Genomic DNA, 25002 nt, shown 5'->3' with positions numbered 1-25002 from the left:
ATCGTCAACTTTATTTGCAAAAATAAATTATTATGGCTTTACATCGAAATTCAATCTTATCACCTTAAAGTTCTGGCCCTGACTAGCTCGCTTTCCTTGCATTGCAATAACTGATATAGAATCTGGCATAACCTACATACTTAATCGATTGTACAGTTAATTATGGCTAATACCTGGTTCATTTCAAGGATCCTTATAGATAGGTCTTAAGTCTAGAATGGCAAGGTACGTATCGCTTACACTAAATGGACAACCGATTTGTACTATATAGTCAAGAAGAATGCGAATATGTTCAGAAGAAGAGTGCTTTTTTGAAAAATTGATTATTCTAAGCACTTTTGATTCAAATATTCACCAGGGATCCACAAGAAAAAAGCCAATGAATGCAAATATTATGGGAATTCATAAGAAATAATAAGGAGTTAGTGAAGCTTTACCTTGGATGTTTGGCTTTAAATTGGTTAATCTATTGAGGATCCCTCTATAACATGAAACTAATTGAGTTCAAAGATTATAGCAAGCATGAAATATGAAATTTTCAACTTGAGGATAATCTCAGCAGTCAATTAGGTGCCTCGCTTATTACCAATATCAACGGATTGCAGGAAAGTTGAGAAAAGTGAGGAAGGGAAACCCGGAGATAGAACCCATAAGTTACTTTAGATTTGTTTTTAAAGTAAGTCAAGGGCAAATCGCTTCGGGGGATTCCCCTTGATCAGTTTCCTGCAATTCCCGGCAATCTTTTAGTATATCACGCTGAACACCCTAAGATCGTAGTTTGGCCCCCAAAACTGTGCTACACCTGCGGGGCGAAGTGTTTGTAGCTGTGTGGATGTGCAACGAGATGCACGTGTGCCTGATCCTCCGGATAGTCCTTCCATGGCGGTGTTTGCGAGTAGAAACTGCTCTGCTGGTGAATCCCAGAATCCAAGTTTGTAGGATGAACATTGGCAGCTGCATCGAAGGATCCCCTGAACAGATCGTATTTCTCCTGCGAAAACTGCTGCGGGCTGGACTCCTGCTGGGGATTAGGCTGCAGATGGTGAGGCTGATGCGGCTGCTGTTGCTGTTGGTGGTAAAACCGCATGCTGCCTGTAAAGTCGAATCCTGGTGGCTGCTGCGGATAGTCCATGCCGTGCTGAAAGCCACCCATTGCCGGCGGCTGCTCCGCGTGCGATGCTGGAGCAGTCTGGTGCTGTGCAAGAGGCGCCACTCCCTGGCCATAGGGGAACATTCGTCCGAACATGGGATACGGCTGTGGATTCACGAAAAGAGCATCGAAGAGCTCCTTGGTGATCCTCTCGCCACTCAGCGTGAAGTTCTGCAGCTTCTCCAGATCCAGGTTGATTGAACCTCCGCTTTCCAGCACCTGCTCCAGGGCAAAGATGTAGTTGTGCGCAAATCGCAGGATCTCGATCTTCGTCAGCTTCGTCTCCTCGGGAAGCGAGGGCAGAGTGACGCGTAGTTTCTCCAGGGCATCATTCAAGTTATGCATCCGATTCCGCTCCCGGTCATTGGCCTTCATGCGGCGGAATCGCTTGATCTTTACCACTTGGGTTGGACTGCGCGAGCGAGTTACTCTGTTCTTGCCGACGGCATATTTGCGTTTCGGTCGCGGCGCATCGGGATCCTCTGGCGACTTCACCGGCGTACTGGTCAATGGCGGATCGAAGACGCCATTCGTGGCCCGACTGTTCAGGTGCTCGACCAGTGTCCTGCCGCTCCGAGTGCTGTGATTGCTGCTCGTGTCGAGCAATCCCACGAAGCCCGCCGGCGGTGAGCTGAGCGGTACGGCGTCCCAGGTGCCGCCGGAGTACGGTTGCGGGATCGCCGGAGTCGGCGGAGTGCCGAAGTCCAAGCGGCGTCGTGAGCTCAACTGGGCCTCCGTCTCGAAACTCTTCTCGTAGCCACTGTCGAAGGAGGCGTCGTCGTCGTCCTCGTCGAACTCGAAGGACTGTGAGCCAGCGCTGTAGGCATTGTAGCAGGCGGCCATGATCTCGTATCTTTATCTCGGTGTGTATATCCTTTAGCACATTTCCGATTTACGATTTCCGCTTTGAGAGAGTTGTTTCTTCGCGTCTCGCGTGCCCGCACCAACTAAAAGCTGGCGAGGAGTGCGCACCGGTTTTATGTGCCCGGCCAGCCATTAAGCCCGCTGCTTTGGGTCCGGACTAACAGGCATCAACCCTCGGCGCATTGTCGTCGGTCGTGGCGGCGCCATAGCGCAGAGTAGAGAGCACAGAACCCCGACACAAATCCCAACAGATATGCGCTGTGATTGCCGCCCGGGGGTGGCTTTTGCCCACTCACACACCAACGTCGTATAGCTGGAACTCCCGGCAGCGGGGTGAACTTCCTGGAGATGGAGATTCGTTCTGCGGGCCGCCGCTACCAGTCAAAATACGAGCATTTTTCACGCTCCGCTGCGAGCGGTGCTCTCTAAGCCAATCGGAAGGATGTCTGCGTCCGAGGATCAGCGGTGTCGCCAACGGCATCATCAAAGCTCGTCTCTATAGTCATACCCTTCCTCTAGGGGTATTTTAATACAATGTGTTTACTGCATATTTTTAACTTAATAATATTTATATTAATGAATGAGTTTTATTGTTGTTCCATTTTAGTTATGCTTTTATTATAATTAAATTAAAAGAAGAAATATTATCATTTTTTAAAAAACCCTCACCTTAATGATAAGTAAAAAAATGTTTAAAATTAAGGAAATACTTTTGTTGAATATGATATCTTTGGATCATTACGACTTTGCTATGTTTTTGGAGTAGGTATCATTTTCAGACGAGATTTAATCCATTACCGTACTAGGTAAAGAGTCCTTATCCTTACCTACATCTATAGAGTATGTATGAGTGCTTCGTGGACTAAATAAATTGTTACTTTATTTTATCGCAACATCGAACTAATGCGATTGCAATTCAAACGATTCAATTACCATCAACTATTTCGCCTTTCGCAACTAAACCGCAATAATCGTTTAGGGCTTACGACTGTCGCTAAACGGGTTAGTGGCACGTGGCCAGGATGCCGCCTCCACTTACCAAAAGCAACATGTGTATTCAACGGAAAGCACTCACTCCCACAGGACTCCATCCTCCTGATAGAAGGCCCAAAACCCAGGCGTTGGCACGTGCCGCGGTCTTAACGGCTGCTCAAGTGGCCAAGTGTGCCGATTTGGGATTCCTATCTGCGGCAATCCTGTTGAAGGAGGATCGGAGTTGCAATTTCAAGTGGACGACGGGTGCCACGTGCGGATTTGTTATGATATGCGGCAATTGCCGCAAATTACCAGCACGAGTGAGAACTTGAGTGTCGAGGGGGCTAATTTAGTAATATGCCACATTTCAAGCAGCTTATGAAGCCGGTAGTTTCCTAATGGATATAAATTGAGTGCTTTTGCTGGAAAAAATATAGACCTTGCTTAAGTAATTGTGACACCATCAATTATTTCTTTAATATTTATAATAAACTTCATATTTTCGGTTGTATGATTTTGTGTAAGGTAGCTAAACGATTAGTTATGAAACATGTACTAAGTAGAGCTGATGTTTAATTAATTTCCTTATAGATTTATATAAATAAACAAATGCTTAAGGGCATACCTATTTATTTTTTAATAATTTTTCTTGTAAGATCAGTACAATGAGTGTTTCCGTAAGTTATATTGAAGTTTTAAACAGTATATTAATGGTAGTTTGTATTAATATCTTTATAAGAGCTAAGTACTACTAACAACTTCTCTTACATGAGAATAATATCCCTGTCCGGCTTTTCCTCTCCAAATCACTTAGTTTTTGATATAGCCCACGACCTGGATTTTCGAAAAATTCATATCTCAAAAACTGGACGTGGGCAAAAAAAACTAATTGGTGGACAAACATGGGCAAGAAACTGGCACACGATTCCAGCTTTTAAATTTCAAAAATTCGATTTTTCCGAACCCAGCTTCTTTGAGCTATATATATGCCACTTAAATTCACACCAGCAGCCACGTGTCGCCGTCGTCGTCATCCGTATTACAAAGCTACTCCGACGCGTGTAGCTAATTTGGTTTTTTTTAGAACCACAATGCACATCAATTAGGCAGTTAATTGAAATGCGGATGCGTTTGCTTTTTCCATTGAGTGTTGGCCTGGACTCGATGAGAGTTCTTTTTTAAAGGCCCTCAGGCGGCGTCACAGTCCAAATAAAAACCGAAATACAAAGCCGGAGCCGGAGCCGGAAACTTGGTCAAACAGATGTACACGTAAATAATTTCATCAAAATCCTGGCGTTTTGGTAGCCAAAGCAAATACCAAGTGTGCCCCAGGCTAATTGCATTCTAACAAGCGAGACGAATTCGATTTTCCCAGCTATACTTCATCTTCCTTGCTCCCTTCCTCTGCTGCGCAACCTCCGAACATCCCTTCGCCAGCATTCGTTCCGGGCACGTAGAACATCGCCTCCGGCTCGGTAGCAGGCTCGACTTGTCAACAGCGTGTTAGAATGGAATGATGGCCTCCTCGTAAAGCGGATCCATATCCATTGCATGTGTAAAGTTATTCATCGGGTGGTTAGCGGCTGGAATTGGTGAGTTGGACGAAAGAGAGTCCGAGGACAGCTCGATCACATCTGGCTGAAACGAAGGCGATCGTCGCAAATTTGGTTGTGTTCTACACTTGGGTCCACTGCGTTCACGACCGCGTCCGCGTCTTCTAATCGCAGAAACAGACCGAGGCACCTCCTCGAGATCTGTCGAGGAATCGGATGTAATGTGCTTGAAGATCGGCTTGTTTATCATGCGCGGCGATGGCGTGGACGATTCCGAAGGTGCTGGCGAGTCCGATGTGATGTGCACAAACTTCTTAAAGCGGCGCCTACCATATTGGCGCTCATTGTAGCTGTTCGAAGATGCATTGCTGTCCTCGGTGTGGGAGCGGCTCTGGCCGTTCAGACTCGCTGTGAGCCTTCTTTGGCTGCGACGTGTCTGGTCGTGATATAAATTTGCCAGATTAGTTCGCTTAACACGAACTCTTACTCCCCTGAGTTTTTCTATGTCTTGTGGTGTCAGTCCGGTTAAGCACACCTGAGAAGAACGCGTCAGGCATTCGTTGATTTGACGATTTGTCTCCATTTCCTTGGTATCGCTTGCAGGAGATCTGGAATTGGATTCGTTGTTCACTGTGATAAATTTTAAGCGCTTGTTTCTCGGGTTCTCATCACTGCCATCCCACAGAAGGGTCTCCTCCGCGGTGTCGGTTTCTGTCCCGGTTTCTGATGGCGTTGACATTTCATTAGGCAGCTGAGAATTTTCTAAGCGCTGCATGTGGATAAGCTTATCTTTTTGTTTTCTAGTATTCGGCAGATCTCGTTGCGGTTGTCTAGTTCCTTTTGGCTTTTCGACCGCCTGTCTCGCTTCCAGTCCCTCTACTTTGAACGGTCTATTTGGGAGGACCTGTATAAGATCACTAGTCTTTAAGGCATCTCCCAGTGGCTGCTGGGTCTGTTCTCCAGTTCTTACGGGCTCCTTGGTCAAAAACTTAAACTCCGGAGTCTTCTGTGGCACTTTTGTAGATTCTAGGCTCCCATGGATCAAATGCGTTTTGGTTCCACCAGTGGGCTGCAACACTTCTGGGTCCGTGGTTAAATCAGACTTTGTGGTCGGCGAAGGTGTTAGCTCATTACTTACAGCGGTAGAACCTTCGCTGACCTCCTCCTCATTGAAGTCGTGGGTAGCCATCGTTGAAGTTTCGGAGTTTACGCTTTCAGTTTCCGATCCCGTGCGAACGATTTTTCGAACGAGCTGGGGACATGGCTGCACGGGTGCTTTTGCAGCTTTGGCCATTTTGAGGGCCTTCAAGATTTTGAATTTGTTTATGATCGAGGCGCACTCTATCATGCTGCTGCTGTCGCCTACCACATTCTGCAGCTCTTCCTTCTTGAAACTCCATATGTCGGCAATCGGCTTAAAACCGACGGTTTCATTAGTAAATTTGGGTCGTGACTCCAACAGTTCGCAAATCGTACGCTTTTCGACACGTGCAGGTGTTTCTTGTAGACACAGTTGTTTTGGAGGCTGGACTGCGATTTTTGGCTGCTCCTCGACGACGGGCTGTTTATGAAATTGGTGATTTGATGTCTCTGGAGAGCTCGATCGTCGCCCACCGCGCACACTTCGATCCATGTCAGACAACATGGCATTGGCAACCATGGCTGCGGCCCTAACCCGAGTCCGGCGGCCATTTCCTGTGTAGTAGTGCTCCGAATCGCTTGAGGCAGCCTCCTCCTCGTCTTCCGAGAACGCTACTGTGGGGTTTTAAATTTAAATTATTAGTATGAATGAAAGTACTATTTATGAAAGCAAGTGGCTCAAAAGAAAACGATTTCGTTGCTAACCTTCGTCCCAAAATTTGCGTTTTGCGGGTCGCCGCTTTTTCTGCTCCTTGGCTTTCTCTGCTTCATCATCCACTGCTGGCGTTGATTCAGCTTCTTCCTCAACCTCTGGGAGATTAGCCGCATTTTCGTAGCCCTCTTCTATGGTGCCATAGTCCAACTGCGGGCGATCCCTGTATTTGGCATAGTCGATCTTGAGGTACTTCAAATTGTCGCCTGCCTCGGCCATGTTGAGAGACACAAATTTTCTCTTCAGGTCCGGACTTTTGAGTAGGGCATGGCAACGCTCGTGCAGCGTGTGCCAATCGAGAGCCCATGAGTATCGTTTATTCCGTGGTTGGAAGACCACGGTCAGAAGGTCCTGGATCATGCTGCGGGGAAGCCGCAACGCCTGCAGCGACTTGTGTATAGAATCGTAGTCGGCCACTGGATCGAAATGGTTCGTTATTTTCACAATCTCGTCCACATCGATGGTGGAGCTCAGCAGTTCGTACTTGACGTTCTGTGGCGTCGTAGCAGGAAGCAAGTCATCCTCCTGTCGCTTTTTCTTGATCCGCGAACAGCGCCTCACTTCGTTATAATTCGATGATGTGGGGTGGAGGTAGAAAGCAGTCAGCCAAAATTCTGCCTCCATAAACCCATGTTCGGAGAATACCTTGGCGAGGTCAGCATAGTTTTCCGACATCTTTTCTTCCAAATTAAGCATAAAATCAACTGTTAATCCGGGATGATATTTCCATATTTCAATTGCATTCAACTGTTGCCCAATGATCTTCAGCAGCAGGGCAATCTTAGCAAATTTCCAGCCTGAAAAATTCTGAAAGAGAGCACTTTGTTTAGTAAAGCAATTGCTTTTCTTAGTTCTCATCGCTTACCCGCTCTGCCAGAAGTTTGTACACAAAGCTCAAAACTTCCTCATTGTTTGGTACATTTTGAAACACGGGATCTATTTGTCGATCTTGTTCTTCGTCCACCTCAGGTTGAATCATTTCGTCTTCATCACAGTTCTTGTAGTCGCCTAAGTTGCTGGCTCGGTTTCCCTTGCATATCTGCTGCTGGTAGTTGAGATTTAGCTCTACTACATGTGGTTGAAAGTGGCTGTTTCGCTGGTTTTCCTTCTTCTTAAGCTCCTCTAGAAGGAAGCGCTCGCTGCTCTCCCGCTCCTCTACATAGCGATACATTAGCTCTTTGAACTGTGGCAGGTGCTCCAGAAAATCGTGTTCGTTGAGCGCCTGAAGCTCCATCAAGAGATTCCCCAGCACATAGCTGGCGTAGACCTCCAGTATGACGGCAAATGAAGTGACCAGACTGAATTTGAATTTCCTAAACCCAATTTGCTCAAAGAACCCATTTTTTCCGAGTTGAAGACGCACGCAAACCTGGGCAATAAGCCGAGCTGGCGTAAAGTTAATGTCATGTAAGATCGAAGCTTCCTGCATGATCTGGGTATAGAACCGTATGTTGTACATCTAAGGAGTGGTTTTATGATTACATTATGTTTGATATGTTATATCATGTAAGTTTTCCTTACCAAATTATCTATCACAAAGCCTCGATTTTCATCTCTTACAAAAACAGTCAAAAGGTATAGATGACCGATTAGTGTAATTGAGTTTTTATCCCCTTCAAAGGACACAAATGGATCATTTTCGTGTGCTTTCACCCAAGCAGCCAGCATCCGAAGCGCCAGCTGTTTCACGGCCTCAAAGTTGCCGGCATTAAAGAGTTGTATTAGCCGCAACAGGGCCAGAGATATCCCTTCCTGTATCAGGAAAGCAACTTCTAAAAAATTGACTATGATTAGATTAATCCTTGTGGAAAAATAGTAATTGCTTACCTTCTTCTGATGCCGCAGGAACTGGGTGCTCGATGGCGGTGTGTTTGTTCAGCTTCAGGTTAAGGAATAGCTGCTGCAGATAGGGCAGGCTCCAAGGCTTTGTCTGGAACTGCAGAACGTACGACCAGTTGAAATTGGCAAGGTCAGCAATCTGGTAGAACGCCGGCACCGCCTTGGTGAGGCTGTAGAGCAACAGTTGCTTGAGGCCTTCGGAGCAGGTCTTCCACTCCTGGCTAAACAAAATCAGCAGCGAGTGGTGGGCCAAAACCCGCACCATGTGACGCAGCGCTGGATCCTTTAAGGACTCGGAATTCCTGGTGGGCAGGTGGCACACCTCCCATCCGTAGATTAACTGCGACAACCGGTCATTGCCCATTAGCTCAAACACATCCACATCGCTGTGCGCATTGCAGAATACAAACATTTTCTGTAGATCAAGATTAAAGCCATGACAGGACATCAGGATATATGTTCGAAACCAGTCCTTACCGCCGAGAACTCGTCGTACTCCAGTTTCTCCGCACAATCCAGGAACTTCTGTGCATCGTGCACATCCTGAGAAAATATTAGATCCATTCTGCAGTACCTAATTCATGACAATTCTGCGAATAGTCGATTTGTTTTTCAGCCGGCTTGTATTTAGTTTTATTTAGCTTGCAACAGCTGACCCCGATTACTGTAAATGGATGGTATTAAACATAGTGGCAGCGCTGTCTCGAGGTTCATGTACTCGCTCGCGAGACTAGCTGTAATTGCTGAATGGGGAAGGTGCACTCGCTATGGCCATTGTTGCCAACTTAAATTTTTGGCGCAGGCAAAAGTAATTTATTTGAAAAAAAAATACAGCAAGAATATATGCATTTTGTAAATGCGATACAGTATAGACATTTTTTTAACAGTATATATATATAAAAAAATATATTATATAAATAATAAAAAATATATATATTATTTTACTTTTTTTATATCAACATATTTTTTAATGTAAAGTAAATTATAGCGTTGTAAGTAAGTGGTAAGTTTGCAGTTTCTTTGCATTTATAAATATAGAAATTGTACTGAGGCTATGATAGGGAAAGGAAACCAACTTCCTTGTATTAAACTTGGCTTTAGCCTCTTTTAACAGACCTCGAATTCCTGAGACAGAACGATATTTCTGGATACTGTTCGTCAGAAAAACACGACGAAAACTTTGCAGACGAAAACACGCGGATTTTTCATATGCTATATGCTTGGTTGACTACTAACAAAAACGGAACACTTGTGTCGTTTGTATAATAGTTAAATAACCAATTAGGAAATTGATGTTTTAAAAAAAGTATTAAAACAGCACAGACAACTTAGAGCTGGGAACACTTAAGAATGTATGTGCGACGAGCACATTTGTAGGCACTGATAGAACATAACCTAGAATACTGCGAAAAAAGCAATTGTTCAGAAGACAAACCACTTTTATCATTAATTGCGACATCTGATATGCCAGTAGCAAATTTTTGAAGGAATTCGAAGCAGCAGCATGGGAACTACAAGCACCATGATGCGACCACGAGGATGGCAATTCGCAACCGGACTGGAGCAGCAACAACTCGAAAAGAATTTCGCGAATTTAACTGGGTCGTATATATAAACTGCAAATGTATCAATATTGAACTGATGCTTTAGGCAATTGGTTAATCATTAAGTGCAATCGAAATTATTCACTACAATACCGGATACACAATTGATTTTATATTTAAATTGAAACTGCAAAACGAACTGAACATCGAAGAGAATTAAACGCAACTAACCAATTTTCTTATTGAAGTGACGCGATAATTATAAAAATGACAGGCAATTAACATTTAAGCCTATCGATATACAGTCATGATAAGAACATAATGATATCTTAAAGGTGACACATTGAAATCTTTCAAAATTACCATCACTTAATATGGAGAAAAATAATTGTTATAATGATTTTTCAAGACAATTTGACCTGACTTATAATAAAAGAAAATTGAAAACCAATAAGTACTCCAATACACCCACTATTCCAATGCAGTGATTTCTTGCGCGGATATAAGAGTTCTGGAGGACGTTTGCCTTGACCCCAGGACATTGTGTTCCCCATGTCTTGCGAATGTCCTGGCTGCCCCGGCCCTTTGTTGTCCAGATGGCATATGCAAAGTGCAAACAAATTATTATTAGCTGCCAACAGCGCCAGCTACATCATCTTCACAATGGAAGCACCGAGGGATTCCCACACAAATGTGGCGTCCAGGAGAACGGAAAAGGCGTTTGGTCAGGGCGGGGCTTCGCTGCATTCTCCCATTGTGCGGCCAAAGTTGCGCCTTTAAGGCGAACCCATTTAATTCACTTTGTCACCATGCAAATGAAACATTAGTGGTGACGTATCCAAATGGATCGCTCAAAGGTCTCCGTCGGATGGCTGCAATTAGGCCAGACACGTAAATGGAAATGATTTACAATCGTTTGGGCTTCTGTTGCTTCTGTTGCTCCTGCTGCAATTCACTTACCATCAAGTGCACTGAGAAAAATCCTTTTCAGCTTGGATAATATAAAAGGTAAATATTCAGAGTAAATATATTTCTATAATATCAGTTATTCATTGTTTAATTTTATTTGAAACCAACATCCAATCTTCATGTATTACCTCCTTTTCTACCGTATAATCAATACTTTTCCATATCAAAATAAACACATTCCATCATCTATAAATATTTGATTTTCTCTCTAAAGAGCTTCATAATCGATCAAGTTTTTTTTTAGTGCTGCGGAGGAACGGACACATGTAGCTGTCATCGGCGTTGAGAGTCGGCAGCGATTTATCAGTGGCCAAATCAATTAGTAACTACGTAGCTTATCTCCTGGATGGACGAACTCTGCAGCGCTCCAAGGGTGCGGGTGCGGGTGGGGTCCCATGGGCCATTCATTATACGCACCGGCAGAGGAGTGTCATAAATATTCCCATCATCGTTTATTCGGCGTCCCATCAAATGGCCACAAATGAAAACCTGTTGATGTGCTCGCATAGAAAGCGATACGCTGCAACACACACAACACAACACGACACACACTCCCACTTGACATCTTTGGGGCGTCACTTGTAATTGAAGAAGCTCTTTTTATCCTTCGTTTTTTAGCAACAAAACGGAGGAGGCGCTGTGTCGCCATAAATATTCATGAAGCACTAAAAGGGTTCTCCTCCGGATCCTAAGCATCCTGCTGTGGAGTCGCATTCAGGATGGAGCTGCGGGCATAGGTACATCGGTGGTTGGTAAGTGGCGGGAATCGTATTTGTGTTTGGTCAATTGCCACCCGGTGACAAAGAAATGCAATATGCAATATGCTGTCGTCAGTCGTTCCATTTGCTTCATTGTAAGTGTGCGGAGTGTTTAATTTTAAATGCCCCAAGGAGTGCGTGTACCTGAATTTGAATGAGTCCAAGGCTCGGCTTCCCCAGGGGATCGAGAATGGTCTCCGCCGGTCGGATGGTGGGAGTCAGAGCAAACAATCGCGCATGTGTGCCCTAAACTCGGGGCTTCTCCTCACTCACCCATACGCACACATACATTACGCTCGCTTACACTTACACTTATACTAACACGTACCCCGCTAAGTAGGCAACACACTTTTCGGCCACTTCCGTTGCACAAACGACAGGCGACAAGCGGATATCCATATCCCCCTGCCATTGTGTGCGTGCGCAGCCGGCATTCCTGTCCACACACACACACACACACCCACCTAAACGAAGCACCCTTCGTGGACACATGGATGGCCGCTCGGGCGGCGATTCGCTTCCGTTTTGATTTATAAGCGACCGCCGCGCCGGGCTGCGTATCATTAGCAGTTGATCAACAGGTTTGCGCACAGCCAACAGCCAGGACAGGACTTCCAGCTCCCACGCTCCTCGAAATCTGTTTCACACCGGTCAAGTGAGAGCGCTAATTGAATTGCACTCGCGCCCGTAAACTCACTTAAAAACGCTATTTCATGTCGGAAAAAATTCTATAAAAGAGTGCGCAGCAAAACCCGAAATAAAATTGTAAAACCCTGGCCGCAGTTTCCGCTGGCCTCAATAATAATTCGTACGCTAAAATCGCGAGGAGATATATAGTCAGGTAAGTGGTTCGTTCGATATTCAATATGCTCGTAACTCGATTTGAGGCTTTGAGGCCCCAGGAAATGAATTCAAAAGTGAATTCTTGTGGTTTATTTTCTAGTTGAAATTTAAATTTTTTATTGCGCGAATTTATTAAATAGTTTCCAAATCCAGTCCTAAACAATTTGCCTTTCAATTTATTTCGTATAAGTGGTACACAAAGCAAGCCTTTTCAAAGATAAAGATAAAGATCATTTTTAAAATAAGAAATTAGTATCTGAGGAATAAATTCATTGAGGAATGTGCTTGAAATATTTATTAGTAAGAATATAAGAAAGAAATATAAATTAGTAAATATGTGAACTTAAAGATTGCGATTGCTAAATTAATCCATCCGTTTAATAAAATGTTTGGTTTTGTCAATTAATAAAATCTGAAGAAATTTGTATTTATATTTGAAACGGGAGTAAATTAATTTTAATTTTTGTGAATTAATAAAAAATGTATAAAGGTCATTTATTTTTCCAAAAAATTTCATTAGTTTCCATTTTGTGAAAATTTTAATGTGTGCCCTTTTAACTATTCATTAAAACCCGATGACGCGTTTATTTTCAATATTTGCGTCCCATTTCGTTCGTTCACAAATTAAAATGTAAAAAGGTATCGAAAATTTAAAAATAAAAGTAGAAGACTCATCAGCGTAAATTTATTTGCGAAACATGGCCAAATTATGCAGAACTCCCTTGCCAAACAAACCCATTGGAAATTGAAGTGACAAAATACGGGAGTCCCACGGCTAACCTGCTTGAGACGAGCAGCATATTTACTCTTTTGCGGATATTTTGTTTATTTACGACTTTTCGTTAATGTCCATGTCCCCGGGAATACTTCGATTCACACTCAGCGGCAACAGGCGACGAGTTCTTGAGCAGAGTGTCGTGGGTGTCTTGGGCAGGAAACCTATTTAAACAAAATACTTATTGGCGAATGCCATCCTTTGGCAAATATTTGCGCCAGCTATTTATCGAGACATGCGAAAAATAGGCGAGCTGCCGAATTCGATTTGCAACGGGCTGTTTAATTTTGGCGCGAAAATTTGCTTGCCACTTGCCACACTTGAGGGAGTCGCCAATGGGGACGAAGGATATCTCTTCCGTCCTGACACCACATGAATTATTCGGCAACAGGCTGGCAAATTAATAATGGAGCTGCGTAAGTCAACTACCAAATTCGAAGGAATGTCAGCCACAAGGGCCATAAATATTTTCAGTTAATTTCAATTACAAGTTGACCCGGCACGTTTGCCTGCCCCTTGACCCCCAAAACCCCTTCCAATCCTATCCTCGCTGCGGGTGGTGGGGGTGTGGTCATAAAATTCGATGCGTGCTCTATCGTCGCGATGGCTATATATTATAATTTGGCGCAAAGCCGCTAAAACTTTCATCTGGGCGGCGTCAATCAATCAACGACAAGCGCACAAATTAAGTCCGGGCTAAGCCGGAAAAAAAGAGCCAACTCCGCACTCGGACAATCAGTCAGGAGTCGTTGGTCTTTGGCCAGGAGCTAGGGGACACATCCGCATACGAAGTATGGTCGCATCCAGAAACCGGTTGGCCCACCGCCGACGCTTCTCAATTAGTCCGCCAATCCAAGCGGGCGGCCAGCAACATCATTTAATCAGGCAAACTTCCAGATAAGATACCATGTCCACGTCCTTCCTGCCCCCCAGTGGCTCCGATTTTAGTGGGCTTTGCATAGTTGATTCCCGGTTGATGACTTTCCATATTGGCGCCTACCAGCTGCTAGCCGACTCGCAATGACCATAAAATCGGACGGGTATTACGGCAAATGTGCTAATTCCAATAGAAGCGGGGCAGTTAAGGGATTAGATTTGTCCATTAGGGCTGGTTGTAGGCAAGTTTTGGGGTACTTCAACATATATTGATAGCTCATCACGAATATGTGCTAGCTTTTCGTATAGCCACGTTTTAAATCATTAAAAAAGGAATAATCGGAGAGCAAGAAATAATAGATTTATTTAGGATTGTTGAGGTACATTCTAAGCTTTATTTTTAGACAGATTTTTACTCATAAGGCACTTAGTGGCGGATTTAATAATATCAGCTTCATTATGCATGTGGACTGCGAAAATACGCAATAACGAAAGCCTAATACGCCGACGTTTCCGCCTTCTTGGAGTGTCCTTAAAACAGGATGTGGCTTTGTTGACAGCTAATGCTAGAATGTATGCAAATCAATATGGTGGCGGTGCTCATGCGAACGCATAGGGAAAACTACTTTGGCAGGAAGTGCAAACAAACGAGCGCGCTCCTCTTTCCACCCACATCCACAGCCACTGAGTTTTCCGTGAATTTTCCTCCGGCTTTTGTCTAGTCTGTCGAGTGGCCGCAAGTGCAATCGCAAGGCACTTAAGCCAGTGCGTAAACAGCACCATAATCTTGACTGCGGGGCAGCGTATCAACGTTTTAAGGCATCATTATCGACTGCGATTCTCCCTGCTCCGGTTGCCAATCATCTCTGCACATTGGCTTTCTGCCCCACGCCCCCCATTGTTTGGCCTACTGGCATTCCGAAGTCAGCCGAATGAAATGCCTACTCCTCAGTAGCCCCGCTGGTTGCTACCTCCGAAAGGACATTAATAGACCATAAATTGTAACTGTTATGCGCTGCTGCCTTTTAACGCAGCGGTCGGCAGACGGCATGAGCTCAGTTATCCTGCCGAAGGTGGGCACCACTCAATTCCGCCCACCCGGCGGCCCCCACCGCTTTCAATTAGAGAGGTTATTTAGCTAAATCGCTACGCTTGTTCCCGCTCGCTTGTTGTTCTTGCGCGTGTTCCAGTAATTCCGAGGCGCGGGCGGAAATGATTGCCGCAGGACTCTCCAGGACTTCCCGGGTCCCCCAGGGAGCAGTCGAGTGGCGTCGGCAGCGACTTAATTGAGCATTCCGCGAGTGCGGTTGTGCTTGCTCATCAGGATCGGTCTTTCGTCAGGCATTTATTCATTCATATTTACACCTTTGCACTGAAATGAATTTCGTTTGAATTTTATTTTGAATTAAAGCTAACTTCCTTGTAATTGTTAATGGTATAATAATAATTTAGTTTTTTGTTTTGAGTTTCAAAATTGGTTTCAAGCAATATTTTAAAAGGTCCTTTTTCAGAAACTTATACTTTATTATTAAACTAATTAACATTTAAATCCAGCAAAGTCGCGGTCTTTATATTTTAAATTTTTATATCCACAGCTATGGCTCACACTAAAACGCGGAGAACTTACGGCTTTCTGATGGTGCTTCTCATCCTGGGCAGCGCTTGTGGAAATTTGGTAGCCAGTGGCAGTGCTGGCAGTCCACCCTCCAATGAACCAGGAGGCGGAGGCCTGTCCGAACAGGTGGTACTGGATCAACTTAGCGAGAGCGACCTGTACGGCAACAACAAGCGCGCCTGGCAATCGCTGCAGAGCTCGTGGGGCAAGCGGTCCTCCAGCGGAGACGCCAGCGATCCGGACATCTACATGACCGGTCACTTTGTTCCGCTGGTAATCACGGATGGCACCAACACCATCGATTGGGACACCTTCGAGCGGCTGGCCAGTGGAAATGGACAATCCGCACAGCAGCAGCAGCAACAGCCGCTCCAGCAGCAATCGCAGTCTGGCGAGGATTTCGATGACCTCGCAGGCGAGTCGGATGTGGAGAAGCGGGCCTGGAAGAGCATGAACGTGGCCTGGGGAAAGAGGAGGCAGGCGCAGGGCTGGAACAAGTTCAGGGGCGCCTGGGGCAAGCGCGAGCCCACCTGGAACAACCTGAAGGGCATGTGGGGCAAACGCGACCAGTGGCAGAAGCTCCACGGCGGCTGGGGCAAGCGCTCCCAGTTGCCCAGCAACTAATCTCGCAGAGAATTGTCGCAGCACAGGAAATCATAACCAGACTAACTAATCCACCTGTATCTAACCGTATATAGCATGTGTGTTTCCTCCGCGAAGGGGTTCCGTTCTTAGTGTCCATGTCGCACTAGGTTGTCCGGAGTTTCTCCCGGTCCCGTGCCACTGAAAGTCAATTCCGAAAATGTATGAAAGCGCTCGCCAGTCACCGGATCCTGATGACCGGCGATCCGGATCGCCGCCTCGATCAGCCAGTATTATACGCATTACATACATATATGTCGGTATGTCTAGTCAACTATGTATCTACTCTAGCACCTAGTCTCCACGTATACAAGAGGAACTTTCGGAAGAATACCGCTTTAATTTAGAAACGTTAACTAAGTTAATGAATTGTGCATATATCTTTATACTTAAATATACATCAATACATACCAAATGGCAACTATCAATACGAAATACAAATACGTTGAAAGTATTCAAAATGAGTATCGATTTTATGGCTTGGTTGGGTTGGTTAATTAAAATTAAAATGATTTTATAATCTCAGACGGATGGACGAACTGAAGGACAATGCCATACCCTTTCATTCCACTATATATACATGTGGTTTAAGTTCATGGACTTTTAAAATTAAAAGCAGCAAGCGTGGATTTTATATCTACTGAGTTTTAGTACAAACTTGCAGCAATTTCAAAGAACGCCAGTTAAAATGAGTCTCAAAAGTATTAGCCGCAAGGACTTGACGTGTTTCGTGGTGACCGCAAGTGTCGTTTTGGTGTGCTTCATCCTGGTCGCAATCTTTTCGGGATTTATGCACGAGCCCCAGAGACTCAAGACGATGTTGGTAACCATCGTCCTGGTCTTCTTTTTCCAATACCTCATCCTGGAGCCCATTCGTTTCTTCATTCTGAGCATCGATTATGCCACCTGGCCGCAGGAGGACCCGCCCTACAAAGCAGAAGAGGGGGGGCCCACCATGGACCACATTGACTACTTGAAGATCCGGCTGCGCAGTCTGCGCTCCGAGCTCCTGATCTCCGAGGGCCACACGAACGAGCAGCTAAACCAGAAATACAAGCATATTGCCGGGGACCTATTGCTCTACGGTTCCTACTTTATTGCCCTGATGCTGATGGTGGTGTTGCAGGAGGACCAGACTAACTACTACAATACCAACAACATGCAGCGACTCTTCTGGGACAATACCACGGTCACCTTCGGCCTGTCGCAGGTGTACTTTATATACCAGGCAAGAAATGTGTTTTGTACAATGCGTTTTATTATTGAATTACTTAAGCTTCCGAAAGAAATGCCAATCGAATGGTCATAAAGAGTTAAAAAAATGTATGCTGTATAAATGTATAAATCTATCCCTCTCATCCGTTAGGTGCATAGCTATCTGAAGATCACCCTAGTCGAGGCTTTCTACGCGCAGAAAACCAACGGCTACGAGGGCTGGTGGGCCATGGATCAGTGGCAGAAGATCGGGGTGGTGCGCCTGCGCCAAATGCGCCCAGTGGACTGCCATATTGGACTGGGCAAGCCCGAGTGGGACACGAAAACCTATGCGCCCGAGTGGCGCCTTCCTTATAGCCGGATGCATTATACGGAGAAGTTCTGGCGGATCTACGACCCCTTTGTACCGGCCGAGTTCGAGCCCAGTTTTCTGAATGGCCTGCTACTCAACTACGATCATTATGGCTATTTGCTTAACTACCCGGAAGTCGCCGGCTACGTGGTGCTCATGATGAGCACAAAGGTCTGGATAATACTAGGAGATATTCTCGAATATTTTGTACATTTTTAATGCTGCTAGGTGAACTGCGTGAAGCAGATCGAATACCTGAGAGACTACAGCTGGCTGGATAAAAATACTTCGGCTTTGTTTATCGACTTGACGATGTACAACGCCGATGCCAACCTTTTCACGTTGATCACTCTGCGTTTGGAGAACAGCCCATTCGGTATCCAGTTGCCCCGGGTGCATGTGGATTCTGTGTCAATGTTGGGAAGTGTGGAGACGAGAAGCACCCCTCAGCTTCTCATACTGTTCGTGTACACAGTCTTGGTCATCTTGTTCGCCCGCGGTGTGTTCACGAAGATCTGGCATCATCCGGCCGCCGCCCACGAGGCTTGGACCATGGTGGATCTGGCCATATATATACTGAACGTCCTCCTGACCATTTTGGTAATCATGCGCGACATTGAGACAGATGCCCTGCTGCAGATGGTCGAGAAGGCTACCAAGGGTCAGTATCTCGACTTCCAGCGTCCACTGCGCATCCACCAAATGCTGTTCATCGTGAAGGGCTTCCTGGTGTGCATCACCACTCTGCGGCTGTGGAAGGTGCTCCAGTTTTCCTCCGTCTTTCAGCTTTTTACACAGACCCTCTTCTCCGCCTGGCGAGCAGTGGCCAGTCTGGGTGTAATTATTGTGGTAGTCATCATGGCCATTGGCATTACTTTGGCGGTGCCGAATGGAAACAACGCAGTGGTCTTCAGCCACATGGTTCAGTCCGTGGTCACCTGCATGTGGTACGTATCCCTAAACATCACATCTCTATTTGGTAGCTTTCAAGTCATTAGGTTCAACCATGAACTAATCTAATTAATCCAGGTACTCCATGGGTTTTAACGGTGACATTCGTCCTGCGGATTTCTTCCACGGAGGTCGCATTCTAGGGATCTTGCTCTACCTGGCACTGGTCTTCTTCCTGGCGATTCTCTTGATGAACGTCTTCGCCTCCGTCATCTATGACTACTTCAACGAGACGAGCAGGATCATAAAGGAAAACGCCAATCGGTCGTCTATCACCTTCCTGGAATTTCTGCACGTGGAGTATGCGGATCTTTTTGGCGATACCTTTCGATGCCTGCGAAAGACGTACGAACGCCGTGGACATACTGTTGCCGAGAATGTGGAACTAGAGCTAAATAGGCGGGAACTGATTAAGTTCAAGAGGGACCTCATTAAGAGCCCGCAGGAGTTGAAAAGGGCACGCCTGACCAAGGAGCAGCGAAGTGCCGACTACCACTTGCGCGGCGAGAAGTTGTTCAAGCTGATGGCTATCCTGGACCTCCAGGTTGAGATCCTCGAGCGATTGGTATTGGGCGACAAAGATGGCAAATTACCCACGCCACCTCCATCCGACTCCGATCCCGACGACATACCGGAAATGTATCGGAAGCGCCGTTGATAATCGCCGTGACATTCTTAACTATTTCTTTTATGTAATTGGAATGTATTTCTAAAGTGCCACACGGCATTAATAAAAGCGTTCCAGTCTTAAAAAAGACATCAACTTGGTTTTTGATTGTCTGATCAAGAAGTCTGCTTCCAGTGATATTAAAATTGAGCCAGATGAGAAGATGTAGACAAACTTTGGGTTTAAAAGGGTATTATTATTTATATATTTTAACCGGATCATAATGAGTATAAGAGTAAGAAAAAGCCTTTTATTGCGCAACCGTTCTAGCAACACTTTCCACCATTTTCCATAGGTTGTGCTTTCTTTTGCACCAAAGATGACTTTTCCGGCCCCCTACGACCTCACTTCACCTCCGATCATTCCCCTTCGCTGAGCAACGCGACTTTAGAAATAAGCAGCGATAAATGATTTAATTAAAACGTAGATTGGAACTTTTGTTTTTCTTTTGCCGAGGGCGCGAATAACTCCACTAATTTCTGGCTGCTCACCTGTCGGGGGGGCTACGGATTTCTGGGTGCGCACGCTTTATTTCAATAATCCAAGAGAGGCACAAATTGGCAACTACATGCTCGTTGCTCCCTCCGCCTGATATAATGCCTGATGAAAGAGTGTGGAAAGAGCCGCGTGGCCAAATCTTGAAGGGGCTCCAAGCTGGCGGCACTAATCGCGCCCGAAACGCACTGCAGACGTCTCAATGCCAGCAGCCAAGCGGCGACGGTTTGAAATTGTCGGACTGCAATTTGTCGCCAGCGCTTGTAATGGCACCCACTCCAGATGACGACATGGCGACACGGGGACCCATATAAAATCCGTCGGTCTGCAGGCGGCGCACTCAGTTAACATGTTCGCGTCCCAAGGGAAGTTACTCCTGGCCTTTGGCCTTTGCCTCGGTCTTCTTCTAACCATAACCCACGCATCCGCGCAGAACGCATCCAAGGAATCCGAGTCCTGGCGGCCAATGCAGCCGCGGAAACGACAGGCTATCGTGAAACTGGACCCCGTGGGCTCCGCAGCAGCCAAGAGCTACGATCCTCCACCGGAGTTCTACCGCGGACCGGGCTCATCGTCATCCAAGTTGGACAGCACTGCAGCTGGCTTTATATCCAAGCCCATTGGAGCGCTGCCGCCGGTTGGAGGAGCCCATGGCTCCCAAGCCAGTGGCCTAAATGATAACCTCAGCCAGGCCTATGATAAGTGGAAATTAGGTGGGAATATACACGATCGTATAAGCGTGGGTGAGTTCAAGGAATACCCAATGTATATATCTACACAGATAAACTAAAGCTTAATATGATCACTAGATAAAATTAATTACTGTTCATGTAGATTCAATAAGTATGTATTTATTAACATTTAAGGGCATTATGGCAGCAGTGGAAGTGCTGGCAAAAGTTACGCCTATGACAGTCACCCCTATCAGTATGACTATGGACCATCCAACGGACATGGCTACGAGCCAGGACCTGCTCCTGGGCACAGCTACTCCTCCAGCGGAGAGGCCGGAGGGCCATACCACCTTTACCGACCCCGACCCGAGCATGGCCACTACCCAGGGCCACCAGTGGACTACTCCTACAGCTCCTACCCCATCGACTCCCACGAGATAGTCTCACATAAGGGAACGCCAGAGATCTCACCAAAGGCCTTGCTGGCCAAAAGCTTCCTGATTCCGCTGGCCAGTGCCACCGTTCTGGGCATCGCCGCCGCCCTGGTCAGTAATCCTCTCCTGCTGCAACTAGCCCCTGTCCCGGGGATTGGTGTGGGAGTGGGAGTCGGACCAACAGTCGTCGGCAAACGAAGAAGGAGAAGACGGGCAGTGATGCGGGCTTAAAGATCAGGGAACACACTGGTGAAAAACTGAATATCTCTATCTAAGTACCGTACTCTCGAAAATGTATTAAATCAGGAAACAATATATAAGTAATTATTGTTAATATATCATATAGTTTCAAGCGTGTTTTATTTAAATTTAGTGATGGCATTTACCAATTGATTTGTATACCCTTGCAATGGATTTACATAGTTCTTTTTAGTCTTTCTCAGCAATTAAGGGTCTAGTGCTACGAGAGTCTAATAATTGGTTGGCTATATGGAGAGAAGATAACATAATTTTGGGTGACATTTAAGCGGAACCTTATGGAATGGCTATATGTAAGTTTTTTGGACTTACATTAGATTGCCTAATTAGTCGACTGCGGTTCAATCCGGCTCGTTGGTCTAGAGGTATGATTCTCGCTTCGGGTGCGAGAGGTCCCGGGTTCAATTCCCGGACGAGCCCAAGTGCGCTGAAGAATGTAAAATTTTTAGATAAAATAAAAATTGTATTTTTATAAATATTTATTTTAAAATATTTTTAAGTTATTGAGAATGCACATTTAGTTGCTCATATGTATATATAAGCCAAAAAAATCAATAATTTACTAGGGAATGAAAGAAATTAAGAGTTATTTTTATTATTAAAAACAAAATAAATTAAATTAAGGAATTTTTTAGCGTCCTCATTAATGTTCCAACATTTTTGGCATTGCGGTTTGTACGGTATATGTAATAAAATATTGAAGATAGAGAATAAATTTTTGTAAAAAACAGGTAAATTTATAACGTTTCTAAAAAATATCATAATACACTTCATTTAAATGATTAATTAAAAACGGCAGCTTAGTAATAGGTTTAAAGTGGGTGAATGGCTTTAAGCATTCCGTTGAACAAAAAATTATTAACTTTAAATCTATTAAAAAAATTCTGAATTTGGTTTTAAAAATCGATACCCGCAAAAACATCGCCGATTGGTGAGTGTCTGCGCTAGGGAAAGTGTCTCCGCTAAGGTGTCTTGAGCCAACAAAGTACCAACAAAACGCGTTTCGTTCCAAACGGTATTTATTTTGTGACCTTGTGGTATTCTAACTTTTTGTCTGTGCGATCACTTGCAAACAAGTTTTCCCGGCATTTTCGACATATTCAGGAGATTTTCGAATAATTATTACATAGTAGGCAATGAATTTCACACGGACTAATTGGTAAGCGGTAGAAACTAGTATAGAATTCATAAAATTAACCCATGAATGTTCCCCAGCTCGCCCCTGAGTAAAAATCCGGTGGTGCAGCGCAGCCTGGACTTGCGATTGCAGGGCGCCCAAGCGTGGCATTACCTCAAGTGGTGCTACATAAATGTGGTGCTGCTGTCGCTGCTTCTATTCGACCTCTGGCAGGCATGTCGGTCCGACTACAGGACCTACTGGTTCCTGGCGGAGTGCACCATTACGACCCTGATTGGCCTAAGTGCGCTCGCCTGCTTCGGCAAGTATTTGTGGTTATGGTTTGGTGGTGACCAAGTTATGGGTAGCGATATCCAAAAGTGGCTGCTTGACGGCAATGCAGGTGAGGAATCCAAAGGAACCCTTTCTAACGCATCTACTTAACCACTTTAATTCCCGTAGAGAACTCTTTTCGGACAGTTTGCTCCCGATCCGTGATGAAACCACGCAGCTACGAACTGGATAGCGATATAGATGACGACATACCCATCATAAACTGGCACTCCTCCTTCGAGGACTCGTGCTGGGGCTCGCAATCCATGCGCCGCAGTCCAAGTCCCACAAGGACGCCGCAGCAGACGAAGCAAAACACCTCTTACAACTCCTCGATGGTGCGAAACAACTCGCTGAATGCCAGCAATTTGAGCAACGAGTCTACCTACAAGTCCCCGTATGTGGAGGTGCGACGCGATGACTTCATGACCGATACTCGAAAGTTGACCAGTCTAATGAAGCAGGCGGATCGGGAGCGCAGCATGGTGGACAGCTCGGATACACCCAATGTGCAGACCATGGGATCGGCCAACTCCTTTTGGAACTACTGCAACAACGCGGCCTATATGCTCAAGACCACCATCTATCAACTGTCGCCCCCTCCGGCTGTTTCTACGGAAAATGCTCCCACCTCGATTGAGGAGTTTGGCGGCATTCAGTTTAGGGACAGCAATTCGGAGGTCATCAAGCGCATATCCACGGACAAACTGTCGCAATATGTGGCCAACCTCAGATTTGTAAGCAGCCCGTTCAATATTCCACTGCAATTTACTAAAGTCTTACCATTTTCTAGTGGATTTCTACTACCATACTGCAGCGTTTGGTCAAAGAGATCAATTATGTGGACGATGTTTTCCGCCAGCGAGCTCTGATTGACATTAAAATTGGATCTGTAAGTCTAGAGCGATTACGCAAAACAGCCGAGAACCAGCAGTTCGTGCAGACGTGTGCGCCCATGTTGCCCATGCTCTTACCTTTCCTGGACACCTTTAGCAACCAGGAATACCTGGTGCAGCGCATCAAGCAGCTTGCGCAGGGTTCTTGCATAGCTGACTACCGCTGGTACTCGGGCAAAACACACAACGGCCCGCAGCGGGACGAGCATTTGCCCACCGATGCAGCTGTGAGTTTAAGAAATTCGGCAACTAAGCACATTTGATTAATTGTAACCTCATTCTGCAGATAATATTCCATTTGTTTTGCGTGTACTTGGATAGCCAGTTGATGCCGTTGCCGCAGGGCGGCGGACGACCCTTCCACTCCCGTTACGTGTTAATTCGCGACGAGAAAAGCTCAACCAAGGACGTGGTGAACGCAGTTCACAACAAGGCCCACTGCGCCATTCTGAGTACCGGCAACCTACTTAACCCCAAATTTAACTTCATCAGTGACAAGGAACTACACAACTGCGTCTACGATAGGAATAACCTGTTCTACGTTATCATACAGTTCCTTATTTATATGCGACAGCACCAGGATTCCGCTCTGGAGTGCGTAAATCTTGGCAAGAGTGGCATCAACATAATGTGCGTGATCGAAGACTGAACTGTGCAGCTAATCGGCCGTGGCTATGACTTTAAACCCAACCCCTAATCACTCGTTACTTCTAAGCATCATCCTTTGTGACTCGACTATCGTTTGGTGCTTGGGCAATCCTCATCATTCGTTACTATTAAATTATGCATTTGTAATTATTAAGCCAACTTACGACTGTTGTGGTTTCGCGGTTATCAAGTGTCGTGTGGCCTGCGGTCTGTGCAATTAACTTGTTTGGCAGTCGGCGGCAAGCTATATTCGCGGACAGGTGCACACAGGTGCCCGACTTTAATTGCCCTTTCATGATTCTCACTATTGACCAGCCAGTTGGTGGTGACCTGGCCATTAGCTCGGCCAGCGACATGCTCCCACATGCTCGCCACTTTGCACTTCCGAAAGTGACAAAATTAATGGTTTCCGCCGACGCTGTCGACATTTTGTCGAGTGAGAGACATTGAGAAAATGCTCCAAAGTAGTGCAAAATGAAGGAGTCGCAAACGGAGGCCCCAAAGCCAGCGTCAGGACGAGCAGGACCTGGGCCCTCTCGACCAGTCACATTACCATTTCTCTTGGCCATGCTCATTTCTGGGCTCTGGCTTGACGTTGAATCGGTTGGCTGGTTATTTTAATGCCGCCCCTACTCTCCCGGATGCCCGGATGGCTGGATGGCTGGATGGCTGGCACCTCGGGTGAGTAATGTGCCTGGGTTGTCAAC

General features: G+C 45.7%; 6 protein-coding genes and 1 non-coding gene across 8 annotated transcripts; 5 read left to right on the top strand and 2 right to left on the bottom strand.

The window, feature by feature from the left end:
- Positions 1-2111, bottom strand: LOC117141589 (basic helix-loop-helix neural transcription factor TAP). Its single transcript, XM_033305102.1, has one exon. The coding sequence runs from the start codon at positions 1991-1993 to the stop codon at positions 797-799; it is 1197 nt and encodes a 398-aa protein (XP_033160993.1). The 5' UTR covers positions 1994-2111; the 3' UTR covers positions 1-796.
- A 1407-nt stretch (positions 2112-3518) lies between these two features.
- On the bottom strand, positions 3519-8889 carry LOC117139960. 2 transcript variants are annotated; one of them, XM_033302654.1, is made up of 6 exons: positions 8711-8889; positions 8222-8648; positions 7916-8163; positions 7260-7853; positions 6388-7201; positions 3519-6297 (listed from the first exon to the last, which is right to left on the bottom strand). In XM_033302654.1, exons 1-6 carry the CDS (start codon positions 8795-8797, stop codon positions 4493-4495), a joined length of 3975 nt encoding a protein of 1324 aa, XP_033158545.1. In that variant the 5' UTR covers positions 8798-8889; the 3' UTR covers positions 3519-4492. The 2 variants fall into 2 exon arrangements, with proteins under 2 accessions (XP_033158545.1, XP_033158544.1); XM_033302653.1 differs by having other exon boundaries at positions 3520-6297; positions 7916-8166.
- A 3192-nt stretch (positions 8890-12081) lies between these two features.
- Positions 12082-16683, top strand: LOC117140135 (allatostatins MIP). Its single transcript, XM_033302901.1, has 2 exons — positions 12082-12345; positions 15594-16683. The coding sequence occupies exon 2, from the start codon at positions 15596-15598 to the stop codon at positions 16235-16237; it is 642 nt and encodes a 213-aa protein (XP_033158792.1). The 5' UTR covers positions 12082-12345; positions 15594-15595; the 3' UTR covers positions 16238-16683.
- A 260-nt stretch (positions 16684-16943) lies between these two features.
- LOC117140239 (polycystin-2) lies at positions 16944-19432 on the top strand. The gene is made up of 4 exons (XM_033303041.1): positions 16944-17483; positions 17622-17993; positions 18051-18769; positions 18852-19432. The coding sequence occupies exons 1-4, from the start codon at positions 16944-16946 to the stop codon at positions 19429-19431; spliced, it is 2211 nt and encodes a 736-aa protein (XP_033158932.1). The 3' UTR covers position 19432.
- An 852-nt stretch (positions 19433-20284) lies between these two features.
- On the top strand, positions 20285-21274 carry LOC117141203. The gene is made up of 2 exons (XM_033304555.1): positions 20285-20678; positions 20802-21274. Exons 1-2 carry the CDS (start codon positions 20285-20287, stop codon positions 21272-21274), a joined length of 867 nt encoding a protein of 288 aa, XP_033160446.1.
- A 375-nt stretch (positions 21275-21649) lies between these two features.
- Trnap-cgg lies at positions 21650-21721 on the top strand. Its single transcript has one exon. It is a non-coding gene; the product is annotated as a tRNA-Pro (tRNA).
- Positions 21722-22354: 633 nt separating this feature from the next.
- On the top strand, positions 22355-24454 carry LOC117140852 (transmembrane protein 209). Its single transcript, XM_033303979.1, has 5 exons — positions 22355-22460; positions 22517-22821; positions 22881-23488; positions 23545-23874; positions 23934-24454. Exons 1-5 carry the CDS (start codon positions 22438-22440, stop codon positions 24294-24296), a joined length of 1629 nt encoding a protein of 542 aa, XP_033159870.1. The 5' UTR covers positions 22355-22437; the 3' UTR covers positions 24297-24454.
- The last annotated feature ends 548 nt before the right edge of the window (positions 24455-25002 follow it).

The sequence above is a fragment of the Drosophila mauritiana genome, chromosome 3L (genome assembly GCF_004382145.1).
Source record: "Drosophila mauritiana strain mau12 chromosome 3L, ASM438214v1, whole genome shotgun sequence".
In the NCBI taxonomy this organism is placed as follows: domain Eukaryota; kingdom Metazoa; phylum Arthropoda; class Insecta; order Diptera; family Drosophilidae; genus Drosophila; species Drosophila mauritiana.
This window is presented reverse-complemented; position numbering and strand designations above follow the sequence as displayed.